The following is a 21,009-nucleotide window of genomic DNA, read 5'->3' on the forward strand; positions in this document are numbered from 1 at the left end:
AGCCCCTCATGAAACCTGACAGGTGCGCAGAAAAGTCAGAGATGCTTGAAAATGGGAAAATTCACTTTTGGCACCATAGTTTGTAAACGCTATAACTTTTACCCAATCCAATAAATATACACTGAATGGTTTTTTTTTAATCAAAGACATGTAGCAGAATAACTTTCGCGCTCAAATGTATAGGAAATTTTACTTTATTTGAAAAATGTCAGCACAGCAAGTTAAAAAAGTCATTTTTTTGCCAAAATTCATGTCTTTTTTGATGAATATAATAAAAACTAAAACTCGCAGCAGCAATCAAATAGCAGCAAAAGAAAGCTGTATTAGTGACAAGAAAAGGAGGTAAAATTCATTTAGGTGGTAGGTTGTATGACCGAGCAATAAACCGTGAAAGCTGCAGTGGTCTGAATGGAGAAAAAGGCTCTGGTTCTTAAGGGGCGAAAAGACTGTGGTCCTGAAGTGGTTAATCAGTTTTTACATCCGATTCAGATTCTGATTTGCAGTTTGCTCCCTGCACACTGCAAATCGGAATCTGAAACTGATGTAAAAACTGATTAAAAAGCGGAATCTGAATCGGAATCGCGTGCAGTGTGCAAGAGGCCTTAGGGCTCTTTTCCACTATGAAATGCGATCGCAATCGCGTTTCAATTTCCACCATGCGATTGTGATTGCGATTGAGCTACTATACTCATTATAGTCCAGCTCAATCGCATACAAAACGCGGCAGGACAACGATTGCGCTTTGACCAAAATCGCAGCGCAATCGGATCGCACTAATGGAAATTGTTGCTGCAGTTACCATTAGTTTAATGTACCTTGCGATTTGCGATCAGAAGCAAATCGCAGGCTAGTGGAAAAAGGCCCTTACAGCTACAGTGAGCTACACCTGCTGCACATTTTCCCTAAATAATCGAATACCTATATCTAATTCTGCTGAAAGGCAAGCTAGTGTAAATATTTTTGCTCTTGGTGACCCTGCTCTATGCAACTTGTATTTACAATTATTTTACATCCTTTTGTCAAAAAGTATCTTACTTTTACATAATAACAAGTAATTTATACAATATTAGTATAAATGAAAATAACGTGTGAAGCCTGCTGGACTTCTGCTACATTAGCGCCATCTAGCGACAAATTGCAGAAACTGATCACAAAGCCGGAAAAAAATGCTGCTCTGTCGCCGAATGACGTACTTCCGGCCGGACTTCCGAGGTGTCAGTGTGAGTAATAGTGCGATGGAGGAAGCTGAAGACTCCCAGGGCTTGTCTCCTACGAATGGGAGTGAGCCGCCACCGGGAAGGGCCGTGTCTCCGGCTGTGGAGGAGCCAGTGTGCGAGGCCAAGCGGAAAAGTAATGCGGCTCTGTGTTACCAACACTGATACTAGCTGGGCAGCACTGAATCCTCTGATACTAGCTGGGCAGCACTAATACTAGCTGGGCAGCACTGATTCCTCTGTGTTACTAGCTGCCAACACAAATACTAGCTGGGCAGCACTAATACTAGCAGGGTAGCACTGATTCCTCTGTGTTACTAGCTGGGCAGCACTGATTCCTCTGTGTTACTAGCTGGGCAGCACTGATTCCTCGTGTTACTAGCTGGGCAGCACTAATACTAGCTGGGCAGCACTGATTCCTCGTGTTACTAGCTAGGCAGCACTAATACTAGCAGGGCAGCACTGATTCCTCTGTGTTACTAGCTGGGCAGCACTGATTCCTCTGTGTTACTAGCTGGGCAGCACTGATTCCTCTGTGTTACTAGCTGGGCAGCACTGATTCCTCGTGTTACTAGCTGGGCAGCACTAATACTAGCTGGGCAGCACTGATTCCTCGTGTTACTAGCTAGGCAGCACTAATACTAGCAGGGCAGCACTGATTCCTCCGTGTTACTAGCTGGGCAGCACTGATTCCTCCGTGTTACCAGCTGGGCAGCACTGATTCCTCCGTGTTGCCAGCTGGGCAGCACTGATTCCTCTGTGTTACTAGCTGGGCAGCACTGATTCCTCGTGTTACTAGCTGGGCAGCACTAATACTAGCTGGGCAGCACTGATTCCTCGTGTTACTAGCTAGGCAGCACTAATACTAGCAGGGCAGCACTGATTCCTCCGTGTTACTAGCTGGGCAGCACTGATTCCTCCGTGTTGCCAGCTGGGCAGCACTGATTCCTCCGTGTTACTAGCTGGGCAGCACTGATTCCTCCGTGTTGCCAGCTGGGCAGCACTGATTCCTCCGTGTTACCAGCTGGGCAGCACTGATTCCTCCGTGTTGCCAGCTGGGCAGCACTGATTCCTCCGTGTTGCCAGCTGGGCAGCACTGATTCCTCCGTGTTACCAGCTGGGCAGCACTGATTCCTCCGTGTTGCCAGCTGGGCAGCACTGATTCCTCCGTGTTGCCAGCTGGGCAGCTCTGATTCCTCCGTGTTGCCAGCTGGGCAGCACTGATTCCTCCGTGTTGCCAGCTGGGCAGCACTGATTCCTCCGTGTTGCCAGCTGGGCAGCACTGATTCCTCCGTGTTGCCAGCTGGGCAGCACTGATTCCTCCGTGTTGCCAGCTGGGCAGCACTGATTCCTCCGTGTTGCCAGCTGGGCAGCACTGATTCCTCCGTGTTGCCAGCTGGGCAGCACTGATTCCTCCGTGTTGCCAGCTGGGCAGCACTGATTCCTCCGTGTTGCCAGCTGGGCAGCACTGATTCCTCCGTGTTGCCAGCTGGGCAGCACTGATTCCTCCGTGTTGCCAGCTGGGCAGCACTGATTCCTCCGTGTTGCCAGCTGGGCAGCACTGATTCCTCCGTGTTGCCAGCTGGGCAGCACTGATTCCTCCGTGTTGCCAGCTGGGCAGCACTGATTCCTCCGTGTTGCCAGCTGGGCAGCACTGATTCCTCCGTGTTGCCAGCTGGGCAGCACTGATTCCTCCGTGTTGCCAGCTGGGCAGCACTGATTCCTCCGTGTTGCCAGCTGGGCAGCACTGATTCCTCCGTGTTGCCAGCTGGGCAGCACTGATTCCTCCGTGTTGCCAGCTGGGCAGCACTGATTCCTCCGTGTTGCCAGCTGGGCAGCACTGATTCCTCCGTGTTGCCAGCTGGGCAGCACTGATTCCTCCGTGTTGCCAGCTGGGCAGCACTGATTCCTCCGTGTTGCCAGCTGGGCAGCACTGATTCCTCCGTGTTGCCAGCTGGGCAGCACTGATTCCTCCGTGTTGCCAGCTGGGCAGCACTGATTCCTCCGTGTTGCCAGCTGGGCAGCACAGATACTAGCTGTGCAGCACTGAATCCTCTGATACTAGCTGGGCAGCACTAATACTAGCCGGGCAGCACTGATTCCTCTGTGTTACTAGCTGCCAACACAAATACTAGCTAGGCAGCACTAATACTAGCCGGGCAGCACTGATTCCTCTGTGTTACTAGCTGCCAACACAGATACTAGCTGGGCAACACTGATTCCTCCGTGTTACCAGCTGGGCAGCACTGATTCCTCTGTGTTACTAGCTGCCAACACAGATACTAGCTGGGCAACACTGATTCCTCCGTGTTGCCAGCTGGGCAACACTGATTCCTCCGTGTTGCCAGCTGGGCAGCACTGATTCCTCCGTGTTGCCAGCTGGGCAGCACTGATTCCTCCGTGTTGCCAGCTGGGCAGCACTGATTCCTCCGTGTTGCCAGCTGGGCAGCACTGATTCCTCCGTGTTGCCAGCTGGGCAGCACTGATTCCTCCGTGTTGCCAGCTGGGCAGCACTGATTCCTCCGTGTTGCCAGCTGGGCAGCACTGATTCCTCCGTGTTGCCAGCTGGGCAGCACTGATTCCTCCGTGTTGCCAGCTGGGCAGCACTGATACTAGCTGGGCAGCACTGATTCCTCTGTGTTACCAGACGGGCAGCACTGATTCCTCTGTTACTAGCTGGGCAGCACTGATTCCTCTGTTACTAGCTGGGCAGCACTGATTCCTCTGTTACTAGCTGGGCAGCACTGATTCCTCTGTTACTAGCTGGGCAGCACTGATTCCTCTGTTACTAGCTGGGCAGCACTGATTCCTCTGTTACTAGCTGGGCAGCACTGATTCCTCTCTGTTACTAGCTGGGCAGCACTGATTCCTCCGTGTTATTAGCTGGGCAGCACTGATTCCTCCGTGTTATTAGCTGGGCAGCACTGATTCCTCCGTGTTATTAGCTGGGCAGCACTGATTCCTCTGTTACTAGCTGGGCAGCACTAATTCCTCTGTTACTAGCTGGGCAGCACTAATTCCTCTGTTACTAGCTGGGCAGCACTAATTCCTCTGTTACTAGCTGGGCAGCACTAATTCCTCTGTTACTAGCTGGGCAGCACTAATTCCTCTGTTACTAGCTGGGCAGCACTGATTCCTCTGTTACTAGCTGGGCAGCACTGATTCCTCTGTGTTACTAGCTGGGCAGCACTGATTCCTCTGTGTTACTAGCTGGGCAGCACTGATTCCTCTGTGTTACTAGCTGGGCAGCACTGATTCCTCTGTGTTACTAGCTGGGCAGCACTGATTCCTCTGTGTTACTAGCTGGGTAGCACTGATTCCTCTGTGTTACTAGCAGGGTAGCACTGATTCCTCTGTGTTACTAGCTGGGTAGCACTGATTCCTCTGTGTTACTAGCTGGGCAGCACTGATTCCTCTGTGTTACTAGCTGGGCAGCACTGATTCCTCTGTGTTACTAGCTGGGCAGCACTGATTACTCTGTATTACTAGCTGGGCAGCACTGATTACTCTGTATTACTAGCTGGGCAGCACTGATTACTCTGTATTACTAGCTGGGCAGCACTGATTACTCTGTATTACTAGCTGGGCAGCACTGATTACTCTGTATTACTAGCTGGGCAGCACTGATTACTCTGTATTACTAGCTGGGCAGCACTGATTACTCTGTATTACTAGCTGGGCAGCACTGATTACTCTGTATTACTAGCTGGGCAGCACTGATTACTCTGCATTACTAGCTGGGCAGCACTGATTACTTTGCATTACTAGCTGGGCAGCACTGATTACTTTGCATTACTAGCTGGGCAGCACTGATTACTTTGCATTACTAGCTGGGCAGCACTGATTACTTTGCATTACTAGCTGGGCAGCACTGATTACTTTGCATTACTAGCTGGGCAGCACTGATTACTTTGCATTACTAGCTGTGCAGCACTGATTACTTTGCATTACTAGCTGGGCAGCACTGATTACTTTGCATTACTAGCTGGGCAGCACTGATTACTTTGCATTACTAGCTGGGCAGCACTGATTACTTTGCATTACTAGCTGGGCAGCACTGATTACTTTGCATTACTAGCTGGGCAGCACTGACTACTTTGCATTACTAGCTGGGCAGCACTGACTACTTTGCATTACTAGCTGGGCAGCACTGATTACTTTGCATTACTAGCTGGGCAGCACTGATTACTCTGTATTCTCTGGGGAAACAGTGATTGGGTGGGATGTCGGATTACTGCCAGTGCTGTGCTGCCCTTACTGAGCAGGACACATACTGCTCTGTTTAAAGGGAACCTAAACTGAGAGGGATATGGATGTTTCCTTTTAAACAATACCAGTTGCCTGGCAGTCCTGCTGATCTCTGGCTGCAGTGGTGGCTGAATCGCACACCTGTAACAAGCATGCAGCTAATCCAGTCTGACTTCAGTCAGAGCACCTGATCTGCATGCTTGTTGAGGGGCTGCGGCTAAAAGTATTAGAGACACAGGATCAGCTGGAGAGTCAGGGAACTGGTATTAGAAAAATCCATATCCTTCTCAGTTTAGGTTCCCTGCTTGTGTGCAGAAATGGATAACGATCGAATGGGGCCCTTAGTGTGTGTGTGTGTGTGTGTGTGTGTGTGTGTGTGTGTGTGTGTGTGTGTGTGTGTGTGTGTGTGTGTGTGTGTGTGTGTGTGTGTGTGTGTGTGTGTGTGTGTTCTTTTTCTTTTGGTAAGCGGAAGTGGAGAGAGGTCAGAGAAGGTGGCTGGCGGGCCCTTGACACCCACTAGGCCCCAGGCACCTGCCTAGGTTGCCTGGTGGATGATCCTGCTCTGCTTGTGTGCTGGATTATACTGAGTTAGGACAGAACCTGACCCACCATCTCACCATAAGTCACTGTACAGTAAATGTTACAGAAGCCATTTGACTGCCCTCTGTCAGTTCTTTTGGTCCATACATCTCTATGTACCACCTTATGTTGTTCAGAGCTAGCTTGTACCTCCATGCACCATGCCCATAATGGGTGTCATGGGACTATTACAGATGAGCATTTCGTTTGACTAAACACTTGTGTTTTAATCTATAGGAATCAGAATTAGCAGAACTGTGCATGGGGCTAACCAGACTAAAAAACTAATGATTGATTACATGACAAATTAATAAGGCTGATGCTTCCATGTAGGCAAACTGGGCAATTGCCCAGAGCCTGATGATGCCCCCCAGGTCTCCCCAAAGGGAATAGTGGTCCCCGGGGAGTACTCGCAAAGTAGCAAACTCATCTGTCCAGCTGGCACGCTTCCTTCTATAGCAGGGGTGTCAAACGCCAATACAAAGTGGGCCGAAATTGAGTTGCGGGCCGGCCTCAAAGTCTAGTGGCCACTGCTCTTCCTTATGAAGCTCCCTGGTGTCTAATAGCCCTCCAAACATCCCCTATACAGTTCCCTGATGTTTAGTGGTCCTCCCTCATCTATACAATTCCCAAATGTCTGGTGGTCTAGAGTGGGCCAAACAGAATGCAAAGTGGGGAAACCACTTGAGGGACAAATCTTGTGGCTCTGAGGGCCAGATTTGGCCCACGGACCGGAGTTCGACATGTATGTTCTATAGTCTGTGTCCTTCCATCTTCACCCTGTTTGCCGTGACCCGGCAGCATGTTACAGGAGTATGTCGGTGCTGCTGGGTTACAGGAAAGAGGCGCTCACAATGATGAACATGGAGGGACAGGGATTGAAGGATGAACAGGACTCCTGGGGAACCCCTATTTTAGTTTGGGGTATTTAGAATATAAGGAAAATGTTGAATGGACCTGTGACTACTATTGTAAAACTAAACGTTTGTTTTACGTTTCGCTGTTCGAGTTGGGAGAGAACTTTTTTTGTTTTGCCTAGACAGGGGTGCAGGGCATACATTTTAGGCCAGCCTTTTTCAACCTTTTTACCCTGGAGGAACCCTGCAAATACTTTTCGGATCTAAAGGAACCACTGCAAGTAATTTTTGGATCTCAAGAAACCCCTGGCATGGTCTTTAATGCTGGGCATACATGGGTCGATGCGCCCTTATCAATCGAGGCGCTGATGGCTCGATTGATAATTTCTGACAGGTCCGATGACCCGCCGGATCGATTCCCCGCGGGCGGACAATAGCGGGGAATCGAGCAAAAGATAAGGAAGCGCCCGCGGGGACGAGCGGGAATCGATCCGGAAGGCGGCGGGGACGCGGTGGGGGTCGATCCGGCAGCTAATCGAGCCACCGGATCGACTTGTGTATTCCCAGCATTAAAGCTGGTATGGCTGTTTATGCCACTACCCCCTATTACAATGTCTTATTATATTGCTTTTTATTAATGTGCTCATTATTCTGACCCCCAATTTAGTACTTATTTTTACAGTACTCCCTGTTATAGTGTGCTCTCTATCATACTTCCCCCAAGATGGAGGAAAATGCCACGGAACCCTTGCTGTGTACTCATGGAACCCCGGTTGAGAAAGCCTGTTTTAGGCATACTATATGTGTCATAAGAGGCCTTGGGGTTAATCAAAACATATCATTTTACTGACTGCTTTTATCCACTCCTTTACCTGCTCTGCACTAGTAGGATGTGCCAATCCAAGCCATAACCATCAAATTCGTATTTGTTTTATATACTATAATGTACCAAGGGTGAAATCAGTAATGTCTCTTTCTAGTTGATGTCCTCCTGAAAGCTGTTGGCGATACGCCGATCATGAAAACTAAAAAGTGGACTATTGAGAAAACGCGCACGGTGCAAGGACTTATGGACTTCATCAAGAAATACCTCAAGCTGGACACCTCAGAGCAGCTGGTATAGTCGTTTTTTTTCCCGTGTCTTTAGATTGGTGGCTTATGGTTTGTTGAAAAATGCAGATTTTTAATAGCAGCTGCTTCAGTACTAAGAAGCATAATTGTATACTGTTAAATAATCTACCGTATAACAAAACCAGTATTTCTTGGAAGCGCCATCTCCCCCAAAAACGAGAATATGCATAAAGATATGGGTTTCTTGAGGCAAGTATTCACAAATGCCAGTACCACATTAACCCTCCTGGCGGTACCCCGACCTACACTCGGGGTAGCCGCCGCAGAGGATTGCATGGCCCTGGGAGGAATTTTTTTAATAAAACTTGTTGTAATACTTGTAGCTAGCACTAGGCTAGCTACCTGTTTCCCTTAAGTCCCTCCGCTCTGCTCCGATCACCGCCGTAATACGTACCCCCCAGGGATCCCGCGATGGCGCAGCCTCCCAATCAGCTCCTGGCTTCGCTATGGGTAGCTAGCCTAGTGCTAGCTACAAGTATTACAACAAGTTTTATTTAAAAATCTCTCCCGCGGACGCAGCCACCTGGGACTGCCTGGGAGGTTAAGGGCCCGTTTCCACTATCGCGAATCTGCATGCGTTTCCTGCATGAAGATTCGCAAGCCAATACAAGTGGATGGGCCTGTTTCCACTTGTCAGTTTTCCTGAGCGGTTTTCTGTGCAGGATTTTTCTGCACGGCAGAGCCCTTCAGAATTCGCCTGCGTGTGGAATGCATGCGAATCGCAGCTAATGTATTTAATAGGGAAATCGCCTGCGGCTTTGGTATGCAAATTTTCATGCGAATTCGCATGGAAATCAATGGAAAAGCACACCGGCACTGCCATGGTTAAATTCGCATACAGCGTCATCCATGTGAATTCACTCGGAAATTTGCATACAACCGCACGTGCAATTCGCATCCGCATGCGAATTTTTACCGCGGCGATTCGCACCGCACAAGTGGAAACAGGCCCTCATACACAATTTCTTTGATAAAACATAACTTTTTTTTTTTTCCCTGTGAGTAAAATGTCTCATGCAGTTTATACTGCATATAGTGAAGGTGACATCAGTATTTTAAAGAAAACCTGAAGTGAAAAAAGTATGATATAATGAATTGTATGCTTAGTACAGCTAAAAAATAGAACATTAGTAGAAAAGTCTCATATTTTTATTTTCAGTTATAGCTTTTTTTTTATAGCATTGCATCATTCTGTCATATTTGTAGTTTAGAAACCACACTTTGTCTTTTATTAATAATAATAATTAATAATAATATTTTTTTTAACTATGAAACAAAGCAGAAATAATGACCCTTTGAACTTTCCTGCAGTAAAACCTCAAGTTGGTTCTCACTGTTTCTTGGCTGTTTAAAGTGAACCAGAGACGAAGCACCCTCATGTACTTTACCATATACAGTTGTGTTCAAAATTATTCAACCCCCACTGATATTGAGTGTTTTGGCCAGTTTGACATTGATTTTGATCATTTCAGTCATCTTGTTTACAATTAAATCAAAGAGGCACTTGTAAGTCAGACAAATATAACATTTATAATGAAATAACCACAAATGTAATTTCTGTGCTCACATCATTATCAGTTTTATTCAACCCCCAAGTGACATTCATTCTTAGTACTTAGTACAACATTCTTTTTCAGTTATAACAGCTTTTAAACGTGAAGCATAGCTTGACACAAGTGTCTTGCAGCGATCTACGGGTATCTTAGCCCATTCTTCATGGGCAAAACCCTCCAGTTCAGTCACATTCTTATGCTGGGCATACAATGCGCCGGAATCGAGCTGCTGGCTCGATGCCGGTGCATCCACGCGAGCGTGTGGATCGATTCCCGCTCGTCCACGCGGGCAGTTCCTTATCAGACGCTCGTTTCTTTCATTGATCGAGCGCGGAGTCGATCCGCCGCGGTGATCGGACAGGTTGAATATTATCGAGCCATCAGCGGCTCGATTGATAACTATCGCGCCGTGTATGCCCAGCATTAGGCTTGCGTGCTGCAACTGCTTTCTTTAAGTCCCACCAGAGGTTCTCAATCGGATTTAAGTCTAGTGACTGCGATGGCCACTCCAAAATGTTCCAGCCTTTATTATGCAACCATGCTCTAGTGGACTTGGAGGTATGCTTGGGATCGTTGTCCTGTTGAAAGGTCCAACGTCTCCCAAGCCTCAGGTTTGTGACTGACTGCATCACATATTCATTCAATATCTACTGGCACTGAAGAGAATTCATGGTACCTTGCACACGCTGAAGCTTCCCTGTACCTGCAGAAGCTAAACGGCCCAAAAGCATGATTGACCCCCCCCCCCCCCCCCCGCCATGCTTCACAGTAGGCAAGGTGTTCTTTTCTTCATAGGCCTTGTTCTTCCTCCTCCAAACATAGCATTGATCCATGGCCCCAACCAGTTCTAATTTCCCAGAACGTCATTTCGGACAGCACCCCTGGATGAGACTTGTCTCCCTCCCCACTGTGGACAGGAAACTGTTAAAAGAAGAATTTGCATAAGCAATAGGCAGCCACATATAAGATACTACACCTGCCACAGTACCTCAGTTTAGTTTCCTGTCCCGGACGGGATGCATGGGAGAGGTCTCCAGGAGTGCCATCCATGTCAGGCGGCAGGGGCAGCGTTTTCCAGGGCTCTAAGCAGCACTGTTCAGTGAACAGTCGGAGCCCTGCAGCGTGGAGGAGGCTTCTCCATTGGAGGCAGCAACTTTATGCGCGCAGGTGCGTGCATTGGAGAGAGTTCACTTCCGGTTGAACCGGAGGTAGTCACGCGCTGGCGTCCCGCGTGATCTGAAGTCTGAGCCGGGCGGCAGGGGCCGCGGCGGTGATTAGGAATCGGCATACAGCTGATTCCTTAAGGTAAGAAGCTGATTAAGCATATGTTTAGACGGCGGGGGCCGCATGCATAGTTGGATCAGCTGCATCAAATCAGCAGCACAGGTATAAGTTTGTAGAGTCCATGATGCACTCTGGTTTGTGGCTGGGATCATGGAGGACGCCTCTGGGTCAGCTCCTGCACAATCTGCTGAATCTGCCCAGGATCCCTCTCTGGCAAGTAGATGTGATTATGTTTCTTCTGCTTGGCTGGATGTATGTTATGTATAGAGGGATTTGTCTAATGGCTGGCTATCGTTTATTATGTTTTATACCCCAAAAGACATAAGACTGAGAAGGTTGAAAAGTCTGAAAAATCTTCTACTCAGTCCAGTCAGCATGGACTGGCAACTCTGAATGGAAATTGTGCCAGTATTGTACAGAGAAGGTCCACAGCAATAGGAAATTAAAGATTCTGCTATTGCTTCTACCGCCTCAGCTGCTTCAGATGGGCCTGGGACTAGTACTGCTATGGCTTATCTACCTGTTATAGCTAATCCATCATCTCCTATGTTGTCTGCACCTCTAACTATGCCTCCTGCTTCCAAGAGACATAGGCCTCTATTTATTGAGCATTCCTGCATGCGGTAATGCTCAAAACAGCTGACTTTACCCACCATTTAGTAAAGTGTGCATTCATAAAACCTGTGTCCGCATGAAAATCTATAATTCCTGAGCAGGTGCGGGAAATTAACACCTTGTGCGGAGATTATCACAACACAGGTCACTGAAGGTTAATTCATAAAAATTAAAGCAGGCAAATGTGAGCAGAGAAACCCTGGCTGTTTAGAGAAGGCGATAAGCCAGCCATAACAGGCAAGCTAATGGAGAGACAGACCTCCCAGGCAGCTGCAGTGAGAGCAGAACAAACTGCATCCCAGAATACCCAGGCTGTGTTTTTAACCCCTTGGGTACCTGTTTTCAGTAAATTTCACATCAGAAAGCCTGCATGTGTAACATTCTTGAAGTTCTTCTAAGCTGCAGCAATTAAATAGATTGTTTAAAAGAACTAGACAGATTCAGGGCAAGGAGAGGCAATTTAAACAAAAATGCACATGTAAAGGAATGCTGGGGCTGCCTCCTTTATAGTAACTCTCTCTGCACAGAGAAAATGTATCAAACTAGGAGGAAGATTTGAGTAAAACTTACTAAGGGCCTTTTTTTCATTACTCTGCGAGTTACGATTTGATTCTGATCACGAGGTACGTTAAACTAATGGAAACTGCAGCAGCAATTTCCATTAGTGCAATCTGATTGCGATGCGATTTGGACAAAGCACAATCGTCATCCTCCTGCATTGTATGCAATTGAGCTGTACTATAAGTATAGTAGCGCAATCGCATAGTGGAAATTGAAGTGCGATTGGGATCGCAAATGCGGTTGCGATCGCATTTCATAGTAGAAAAGAGCCCTAACCGCAATGTTTTTTTCCTGAATTAATGAAAGACTTACTAATAGGTATTAAGTCTGAGCAGAAATCTTTGACACCTTTGGATCAAATGTATGAGAGTTTGGCGGATCCTCATTCTCGGCTTATTCCAGTCCATTCTACTCTTAAGATTAGGATTAAGGAGTGGGATAATCTAGGAAAAGTTTTTTTTTTTTTGGCCCAGATCATTATCTAAATGTTGTTTTTCTCCTGAAGATCAGGGTTTTGGGGAACCCCGCCTAAATTAGATCCATATTTTTCAAGGGTATCAAACAAAACTGACCTACTTTTTTGAGGATTTCTGGGAAATTTTGAATGATTTCCCTAAAGTTTGGAATGCTTCCAATTATCTAGTGGACGCTTCAGATGATACGGTTAAACTTATGGCCAGAACTACGGCATTAGTTAATTCAGCCAGAAGAGGTGTATGGGTAAAAACTTGGAATGATGACAATTCTTCAAAATCAAGTTATGTGGTGTACCTTGTGAAGGGGGTCTGCTGTTTGAGTCAGTTAGACAACCCTCTAGACAGAACGGCAGACACACATTAAAAAAAAAAAAAAAAAAAAAAAAAAAAAAAAGTATTCCTGTTAAAGGAATTCTATCGATTCACATATTTTCAATTGACACAGGAATTGTTTGGGAAGTGTTGCTAAGTACTGCTGTATACATTTTAGTAGCAACCTCTTTGTTTACTGTTATCAAAATGCTTTCAAACTTTACTGACAAAACTGACTCTGAGCCATGAGGAGAGGGGAAATTCCCCTCACACTTGATCAGATAACTCTGTGTAACTGTGTGTGACAGAGAGAACAGCTGCAGCTTCTGTGTCCTGTTTCGGACTGAAGTGTCTGTAGAGAGCAGAGGAAATGTAACTAATTGTTACAGCTTTTCATACTGTTTTTTGCTTTCAGAGTTTGTTTGATATTTGCTTTCTGTAGTCCGATATGCAACTCTGGCTGTGCATTGAAGTAGACACCCCTTCTGCAATTGATTTGTCCCAATATAGCTAATCCTACCCTCAGTAAATTACAGCTTTTGCCTCTGATATTTAACATGAAAGGTAGGAAAATGTTTACACAGCAACTTAGACATTATTTGTACATTGTCATTTTAGAACACTTGGGTATCGATAGTATTCCTTTAAGAAAGGACCTTTTCAAAGTAAACGGTCCTTTCGTCCCTCCTTCTAAGAATAATTCAGATCCCTAGTCCTCTAAGGGCAGGAGATGGGCTCTCTACAAGTCACAGAAGCCTAAGGGCCTGTTCAGACTGCACACGTTTCCAGCTGCGTTTTGGAAACGCGTGCAGAAGGCCAACACGCACGACATCAGACAGTGCATAGAGTGCACTGTCTGATGTTCACACTGCATGCGTTCCGGACCTGTGCGGTCCGGGAACGCATGCTGCACGCAGATTTAGCAAAAACGCGCGGCTGTCCCATTCACTTTTCAGTGATGGGATCAGCCACGCAACGCATGCAAACGCGGATGGCGTGCGTTCGTACGCGTTGCGTTCCGCATGCGTGGCCGTCCGCGTTTGTAATGTGAACCGGCCCTAAGTCCAACTTCACTTTTACCAAGAAGTCAGATAAGCAATGACTCTAGTATTCCAGTGAGATGGAGAATTGCAAATTTCAAAACATGGCAACTACAGTGCACAAAATATTGGTTATTTAGGCTTCTTTCACAGTGGGACGTTACAGGCGCAGGTTAGAGCAGCTTGTAACGCAGCCCAGCTCACAGTAATGAAAAATCAATGGGCTGTTCACAGTGCCCACGTTGTGTTACACTCTAACGCTGGACGTTTAAAGAAAGTGCATCATGCTGTGCGTTATACACGGTTTTAGCCGCATTAGACTGTTTGCATATGCTCAATAATGTGTGTTTTTTGTTTTTTCTTGCAGGAGAGGAGGAGAGAGTCCGCTGTTGTGGCCAGCCACATGACTAATTAATATGCACTGCAGTGTTAACTTCCTGGAGCGGCCGCTTATTGGCTGGCAGGACCACGTGATGCGGAGTTTTCCGATCACGTGCTCTCCACAGTCTTTTGCCGCATGCGCCGTTTTCGTCCGATAGTAAGCGTCAAAGAGTACGCATCACAGACCCATCAGGAGACGCATAATGTGGCTCTAAATAGCATCCAACTTCAAAGCTTACATGCGTTGCGTTGGGGGCACGTTATGTGACCTTAGCGTCGCATCTAACGCAACGTCTTAGTGGGAAAGAGCCTTTAAGGTGTTTTTTGTTGGAGGGATACAGAATAGAGTTCAGCCAGCCTCCTTTTAAGAGCTTTTGCATTACTCCCCGTTTGCAGGACCAAATAAAGTTTTCAGCCCTACAATCGAAAGTCCTTTCCCTGTTTAGAAAAAAAGGGTAATTCGAGAAGTACCGAAATGTCAGAGGACAGGGATTCTATTGCCCTGTGTTTTGTCTAGTAAAGGAGCTACAGGGAAATTATCAGTTCATACTAAATTTAAAGAGTCTAAACCAGAAGGTAAAATACAGAAAATTCAGGATGGATTTGATCTATTATTCATCTCTTACAGAAGGACGATTTCCTAGCCTTTCTAGACTGAAAAGATGCGTATCTTCAATTACCGATACATCTGACTTCTCAATAATGCTTAAGGTTTGCCATCCAGATGGAGGAAGAGGTAAGAATGTATCAGTTTAATGCTTTGCCCTTCGGATTATCCTCAGCTCCAGGGTTGTTTATGAAGGTAATGTCTGGGGTTCTAGCTACACTTAGACAGAGAAAGGTTAACATTTTGGGTTACCTTGATTTTCTGTTTTGGGGGACATCTCCCAATTCGGTAAGAGATCAGATTGTTACGACAATAGTCTTACTACAAGATCTAGGTTGGATCATTAATTGGGAGAAATCTTCCTTAATTAAATCCTACACAGATTATACAGTTGTTTGGGCTATTTCATTAGCATATCAGACACAGGGGGAGCAATTCAATTCTATCATGGCTCATTCCACAAGAGGAATTTCGACTTCTTGGGCAGAGAGGGCAGGGGCCTCCTATAGATCAGATTTGCAGAGCTGCGACCTGGTCAAGTCACAATAAGTTTGTAAAGCACTATCGCCTTAATGTATCTGTCTCTGCAGGTTTATCCTTCAGAAGGAAAGTTTTGCAAGCTGTGGTCCCACCCTAAGGTTTTAACTCTTGTATATCGTCTCATCCAGGGGTGCTGTCCGAAATGACGTTCTGGGAAAGACCACTTTACTTACGGTAAAGTCTTTTCCAGTAGTCATGAGGACAGCACCCCTGCAACCCGCCCTTATTTGGGTAGGAAAGAGAAATAAGTTTGTGTAAGCATCATTAAATGTCCGTGTCATCTTTTTATTAACTGAGGTACTGTGGCAGGTGTAGTATCTTATATGTGGCTGCCTATTGCTTATGCAAATTCTTCTTTTAACAGTTTCCTGTCCACAGTGGGGAGGGAGACAAGTCTCATCCAGGGGTGCTGTCCTCATGACTACTGGAAAAGACTTTACCGTAAGTAAAGTGGTCTTTTGTTTCATCAGTCCACAGAACACTATCCTAAAACTTTTGTGGTACCATGAATTCTCTTCAGTACCAGGAGATATTGGATGAAAATGTGATGCAGTCCATCACAAACCTGAGGCTTGGGAGATGTTGGACGTTTCAAGAGGACAATGATCCCAAGCATACCTCCAAGTCCACTAGAGCATGGTTGCAGATTAAAGGCTGGAACATTTTGGAGTGGCCATCGCAGTCACCATACTTAAATCCGATTGAGAACCTCTGGCAGTTGCAGCACGCAAGCCTAAGAATGTGACTGAACTGGAGGCTTTTGCCCATGAAGAATGGGCTAAGATACCCATAGATCGCTGCAAGACACTTGTGTCCAGCTATGCTTCACGTTTAAAAGCGGTTATAAATGGAAAAGGATGTTGTACTAAGTACTAAGAATGAATGTCACTTGGGGGTTGGATAAAACTGATAATGATGTGAGCACAGAAAAGACATTTGTGGTTATTTCATTATAAATGTTATGTTATATTTGTCTGACTTACAAGTGGCTCTTTGATTTAATTGTAAACAAGATGACTGAAAGGATCAAAATCAATGTCAAACTGGCCAAAACACTCCATTTCATTGGGGGTTGAATAATTTTGAACACAACTGTATATCAGTGGGGACATTAGAGAAAACACCTACCCTGCACTGTTTCATTCTTCACTGCTCAGCCTGCCTGTTATCAGCCCTGATAAAATCCCTGACTGAGCATTCAGTCTGGCTTTGCTCAGGAATCATTATAGCTGAGTCATTATAGCAGAGCCAGAAGTGGGCAGGTTTGGGCTTGAAAAGACACCAGACAAGACAGACTCGGCTATATTGATTGCTGAGCAAAGCCAGACTGAAAGAACTAAAGAACAAGTGTAAATCGGGGTGAGGCGATATTTTACTATGTGAAAACATTGACTTAACCCTCCTGGCGGTCTATTAAAAACCACCAGGGGGCAGCGCAGCTGTTTTTTTTTATATATTTTTTTCTTTAAATCATGTAGCGAGCCTAGGGCTCAGCCCAGCAGGGCCTGAGAAATCTTCCTGCGCGGCCTACCCTGAACTACGTTCGGGGTTACCGCCAGGAAGGTTAAAGGACAACTGAAGTGAGAGGGGTATGGAGGCAGTCATATTTATTTCCATTTAAAGCGGACCTGAACTCTGCTCTAAAAGATACAAAACAGCATAATAACCTTTAATCAAAAACATTTGTTTTTTACAGCTGATACAAATCCTAAAATACGTCTCCACTGTGCTTACACATGAGCTTATTTGCCACCTCTGCCGTGGCAGTCATGTGACACGGGAGAGATCAAATTAAAACTTTTGATTAGACACAAATGAGGGGGAATTAAACAGGCTAAACTCTCTAAACACATACAGGGTGCATTTCTCTGTTTTTCTTCTGCCCTGTGCAAGAGTTCAGGTCCAATGTAAACAGATTGCCTGGCTGTCCTGTTGGTCCTCGGCCTCTAATACTTTTAGTCATAGACCCTGAACATGCATGCAGATCAGATATTACTTTGTGGCGAAGGCAAATAGTATAACTGAATAGTCATTATGAAGTTGGCAGTCAGATTTTGAATTAGATGTTGTGCCAGACTAGTTTTGTTTTAACAGACAGCTAGCGCTATGCTTGTGATATTACACTTGTCTGTATATACCAGATTAGCAGAATGTCATAGGATCCTTTTTTTTTCTGTTTCAGTTCATTTATGTGAATCAATCATTTGCACCATCGCCTGACCAAGAAGTTGGCGCCTTATATGAGGTAAAGGAAATATGTATGTGCTGGTGGTTTACAGATGTATAGTCAGTGATTCAGTTACAATATTGGTGTTCTATGGACAAAAATTGGCCTCTTATATATCCAGGGTTGTGGAGTCGGTACAAAAATCATCTGACTCCAACTCCGACTCCTCAGTTTATGAAACTACTGACTCCGACTCTAGGTACCCAGAATGACTCCGACTCCTTAGTCGAATACTTACCAGGGCTGTGGATTTGGTGCAAAAATCATCCGACTCCTCCGTTTATGAAACCACCGACTCCAGGTACCCAAAATTGCTCCGACTCCTCGACTCTAACTCTGACTCCACAGCCCTGCTTATATCAAGTCTCAGTTTTGAAAATGGCCATTACCCCATAACAGCTTCTGGGTCAGCACACTGTAAACCTGTAATATCGACCACTTGAGCTATAGAGAAACGTGGACCTTACCTTTAAATAGTGTGCTGACCAGGAAGCTGTTACAGGGTCATTGCCATTTTGAAAATGGAAGAAGGAGAATTCCAGGATGCGGGAGTGGAGAAATAGATTGATGAGTAGACTACATGGGAGGTAAGTATGATGTGCGTATGTTTACTTTGACTTTTAATTTTAGTTCAGGTTTTCGAGCTGAAAAAGAAAAGGCTTACTCACCGGGGCTTCTTCCAGCCCTAAAAGTCTATCAGATCTCACGCCAAATTTCCACTCTTCTCCTGGCCGCCACTGTTTCCTCCATAAGATCACGAGAGGTGCGCCTACACATGTGCAGAAGACCATGACCCAGCCATGGATTGCAATCTTATGAATGGGACAGTGGCGGCCTGAAGAAAAGCAGAACTTTGGCGTGGAACCTGATAGACTTCTAGGGGCTGGAAGAAGCCCCAGGTGAGCAAACCTTTTCTTAATCAGTTCGTCTCATGTATCCTTTAAGGAAATGGTGATGCTGGCTACAATTCATTTTTGCTACATTGGACAGATTGGTGTGATGTTATTATAATCAGTGTGGCATTATTATTCTTATGAAGAGAGTACTTATTTATGCTTTCTAATCGTCAATGCTTTTTCTTTTCTAGTGCTTTGGCAGTGACGGGAAACTGGTTTTACATTATTGTAAATCACAAGCCTGGGGATGAGCTGCCTGCAGTTTGAACTGTTCTTAGTACTTCTGACTTTTGTGAAGCGGTGCCTTTGTCAGACATTCTGGATACTCCTGCCTGTCTCTGTGGCTATGCAGGATTGGAGCGGTTGAAGTCTGGTGAAGGAACTTGGCATGTAACTGCAACTGTAACTGACTGTGTGTCAGCTTGTTGACCAAAAATTCCACCGTGGATGGTTTTCCTGCCCAGCTAAACGGGAACTACTTGTGAACTCTTGACACTTTTAAAGACTTTTTTTTTTTTTTTTTTTTTTTTATATATACATATAAATTTGCCTCCCCCCCCCCCCCCCCCTCCCTAATGACAGGAAACCCACCTCGCCAGTCCTCACCATCATTTTTGATTGAAGAAACTAAAATTAAACTAAAAAAATCTTTAAATGAAGATGCTGTTAATGTATAGTGAAATACATTTGTATAAGGCTGGGTTCACACATTAAAAGGTATCCAGTCCAGTTCTGTCCTGTCAGTTTTTGGCAGTTTGCAGTAGTTTTGTATTTTCTATGGCTTGGTTCACACATAAAAGGTGTACATTTCCGGTCCAGTACAGTCCTGTCAGTTTTGTATCGGTTTTCTATGGGTGTGTTCACACTTACAAGGTGTACAGTTCCAATCATGGCAGGTAAAACTGATGCAATGTACTAGAAGAAGATGAAGTGCGCCATAGTGCATTAAATGTGGAGGAGATTTTTATTAACAATTAAAAGTAATACTCACAAACATGAGTGATATAACGTCGCGTCATCTCCCACTGCAGAGGCAAGCGGCTGGCAGTCCGCTGAGATGCGAATTATATCACTCATGTTTGTGAGTATAACTTTTAATTGTTAATAAAATCTCCTCCACATTTAATGCACTATGGCGCGCTTCATCTTCTTCTAGTACTTCTGCAAAATTACCCTACGTCTGAGCGCTGCGGGGTGCTGAATGTGTAAAGGAGAGCCGTCCCTTGACTGTGCAGCATTGACTTGGAGCGCAGGATGTCTTTGTGCTTGCTTGTGAAAAACTGATGCAATAACTGACAGGACTGGACCAGAAATGTACAGATTTATGCGTGAACCAAGATGAAGCAGGCATGAAGTGATATTGTAAAAGCATGTAGCTGAATCCATTCCATAGCTTAATAATGTAGGTTTCTGGCAGTGTATTCAGTGATACAAAACAGACGCTCCCCTACTGGAGGACTGGGTTGTCTGCGGTATATAAAACTTTACTTTTAATACATATGCATTATGTTTTAAAATGCTATGTATTAAAATGTATGTTATATCTCAGACACAACCCAGTCCACCAATAGGGAAGCCTCTCTTGTTTTTCATATTTACTTGCCAATTTTCTGTTTTTCATATTCAGTGAGACCACGGAAACTAAAAATGCCTCTGCTAAAATTACAAGTTTATTTCCAACCCCATTATTCAGGACCAACAGGGATCGGCTGATGCCGGATAAGTGTAGTTTCTGGTTGCTTGAGACCCAATATTAAAAACAGACCTAGCTAAAACAGTACTATACCCCACACTGTACACTTACCATAAACTCTTTATTACAGTAACTAAAAAGAAATGAACACAATGGACAGACTTAACGTATACCTGAGATTATATAAAAATTCATACATATCTCTGGCTTCCTCCAGCCTCCTTCGGCCCAATCACTCCCTCGCCGCCGTCGTCCTACTCCTGTATCCTCCACGCGTCCTACTCCTGTATCCTCCATTATTGCTCCTGGTAACTTCGGCCAGTCGGGGCTTACTGCCCATTGGGCCAGATTTATCAAGAGTGTCTGAGACAAAAAGCTGGTAGGTTTGTAGAACTCCGTGCAGAACTGTCTCAGGCACCTTAAGAAGCCACTAGATGGTGCAGTTTCCTTCCTAAACTGTTCTAAGTGACGAGGAGCTAGAACAGTGTCTCAGACAAAGGAACACAACAGTGTATGACTTGTTTGTTTATCCATCTGGGACACAAGCAGCCCAGGCTGTAATAAATCTCCTAAACTTTCATTCTCAAATAATCCGGATGTCTGTTCTGTCTTTTACACACATTTTACACATGCTCTAAACAGTCAATTCTCCACACACTTGTCCACAATTCCCCTCCTTCTCTTAAACAAATAAACATCACCAGGGTGAAGGGGCGTTCACCTCAGTAACAAATGAGTGTGGGTAGATGGCAGTAAATTAAAAAGGAAGCTATGAGATGTCAGTGTAAACCTGCT

At 45.4% G+C, this 21,009-nt stretch overlaps 1 protein-coding gene across 1 annotated transcript; it reads left to right on the forward strand.

Moving 5' to 3' along the window:
• The first annotated feature begins 1,203 nt into the window (after positions 1 to 1,203).
• ATG12 (autophagy related 12) lies at positions 1,204 to 19,258 on the forward strand. Its single transcript, XM_068242884.1, has 4 exons — positions 1,204 to 1,350; positions 7,879 to 8,015; positions 17,581 to 17,643; positions 18,713 to 19,258. The coding sequence occupies exons 1-4, from the start codon at positions 1,236 to 1,238 to the stop codon at positions 18,770 to 18,772; spliced, it is 375 nt and encodes a 124-aa protein (XP_068098985.1). The 5' UTR covers positions 1,204 to 1,235; the 3' UTR covers positions 18,773 to 19,258.
• Positions 19,259 to 21,009: the final 1,751 nt, after the last annotated feature.

The sequence above is a fragment of the Hyperolius riggenbachi genome, chromosome 6 (genome assembly GCF_040937935.1).
Source record: "Hyperolius riggenbachi isolate aHypRig1 chromosome 6, aHypRig1.pri, whole genome shotgun sequence".
Lineage (NCBI taxonomy): Eukaryota > Metazoa > Chordata > Amphibia > Anura > Hyperoliidae > Hyperolius > Hyperolius riggenbachi.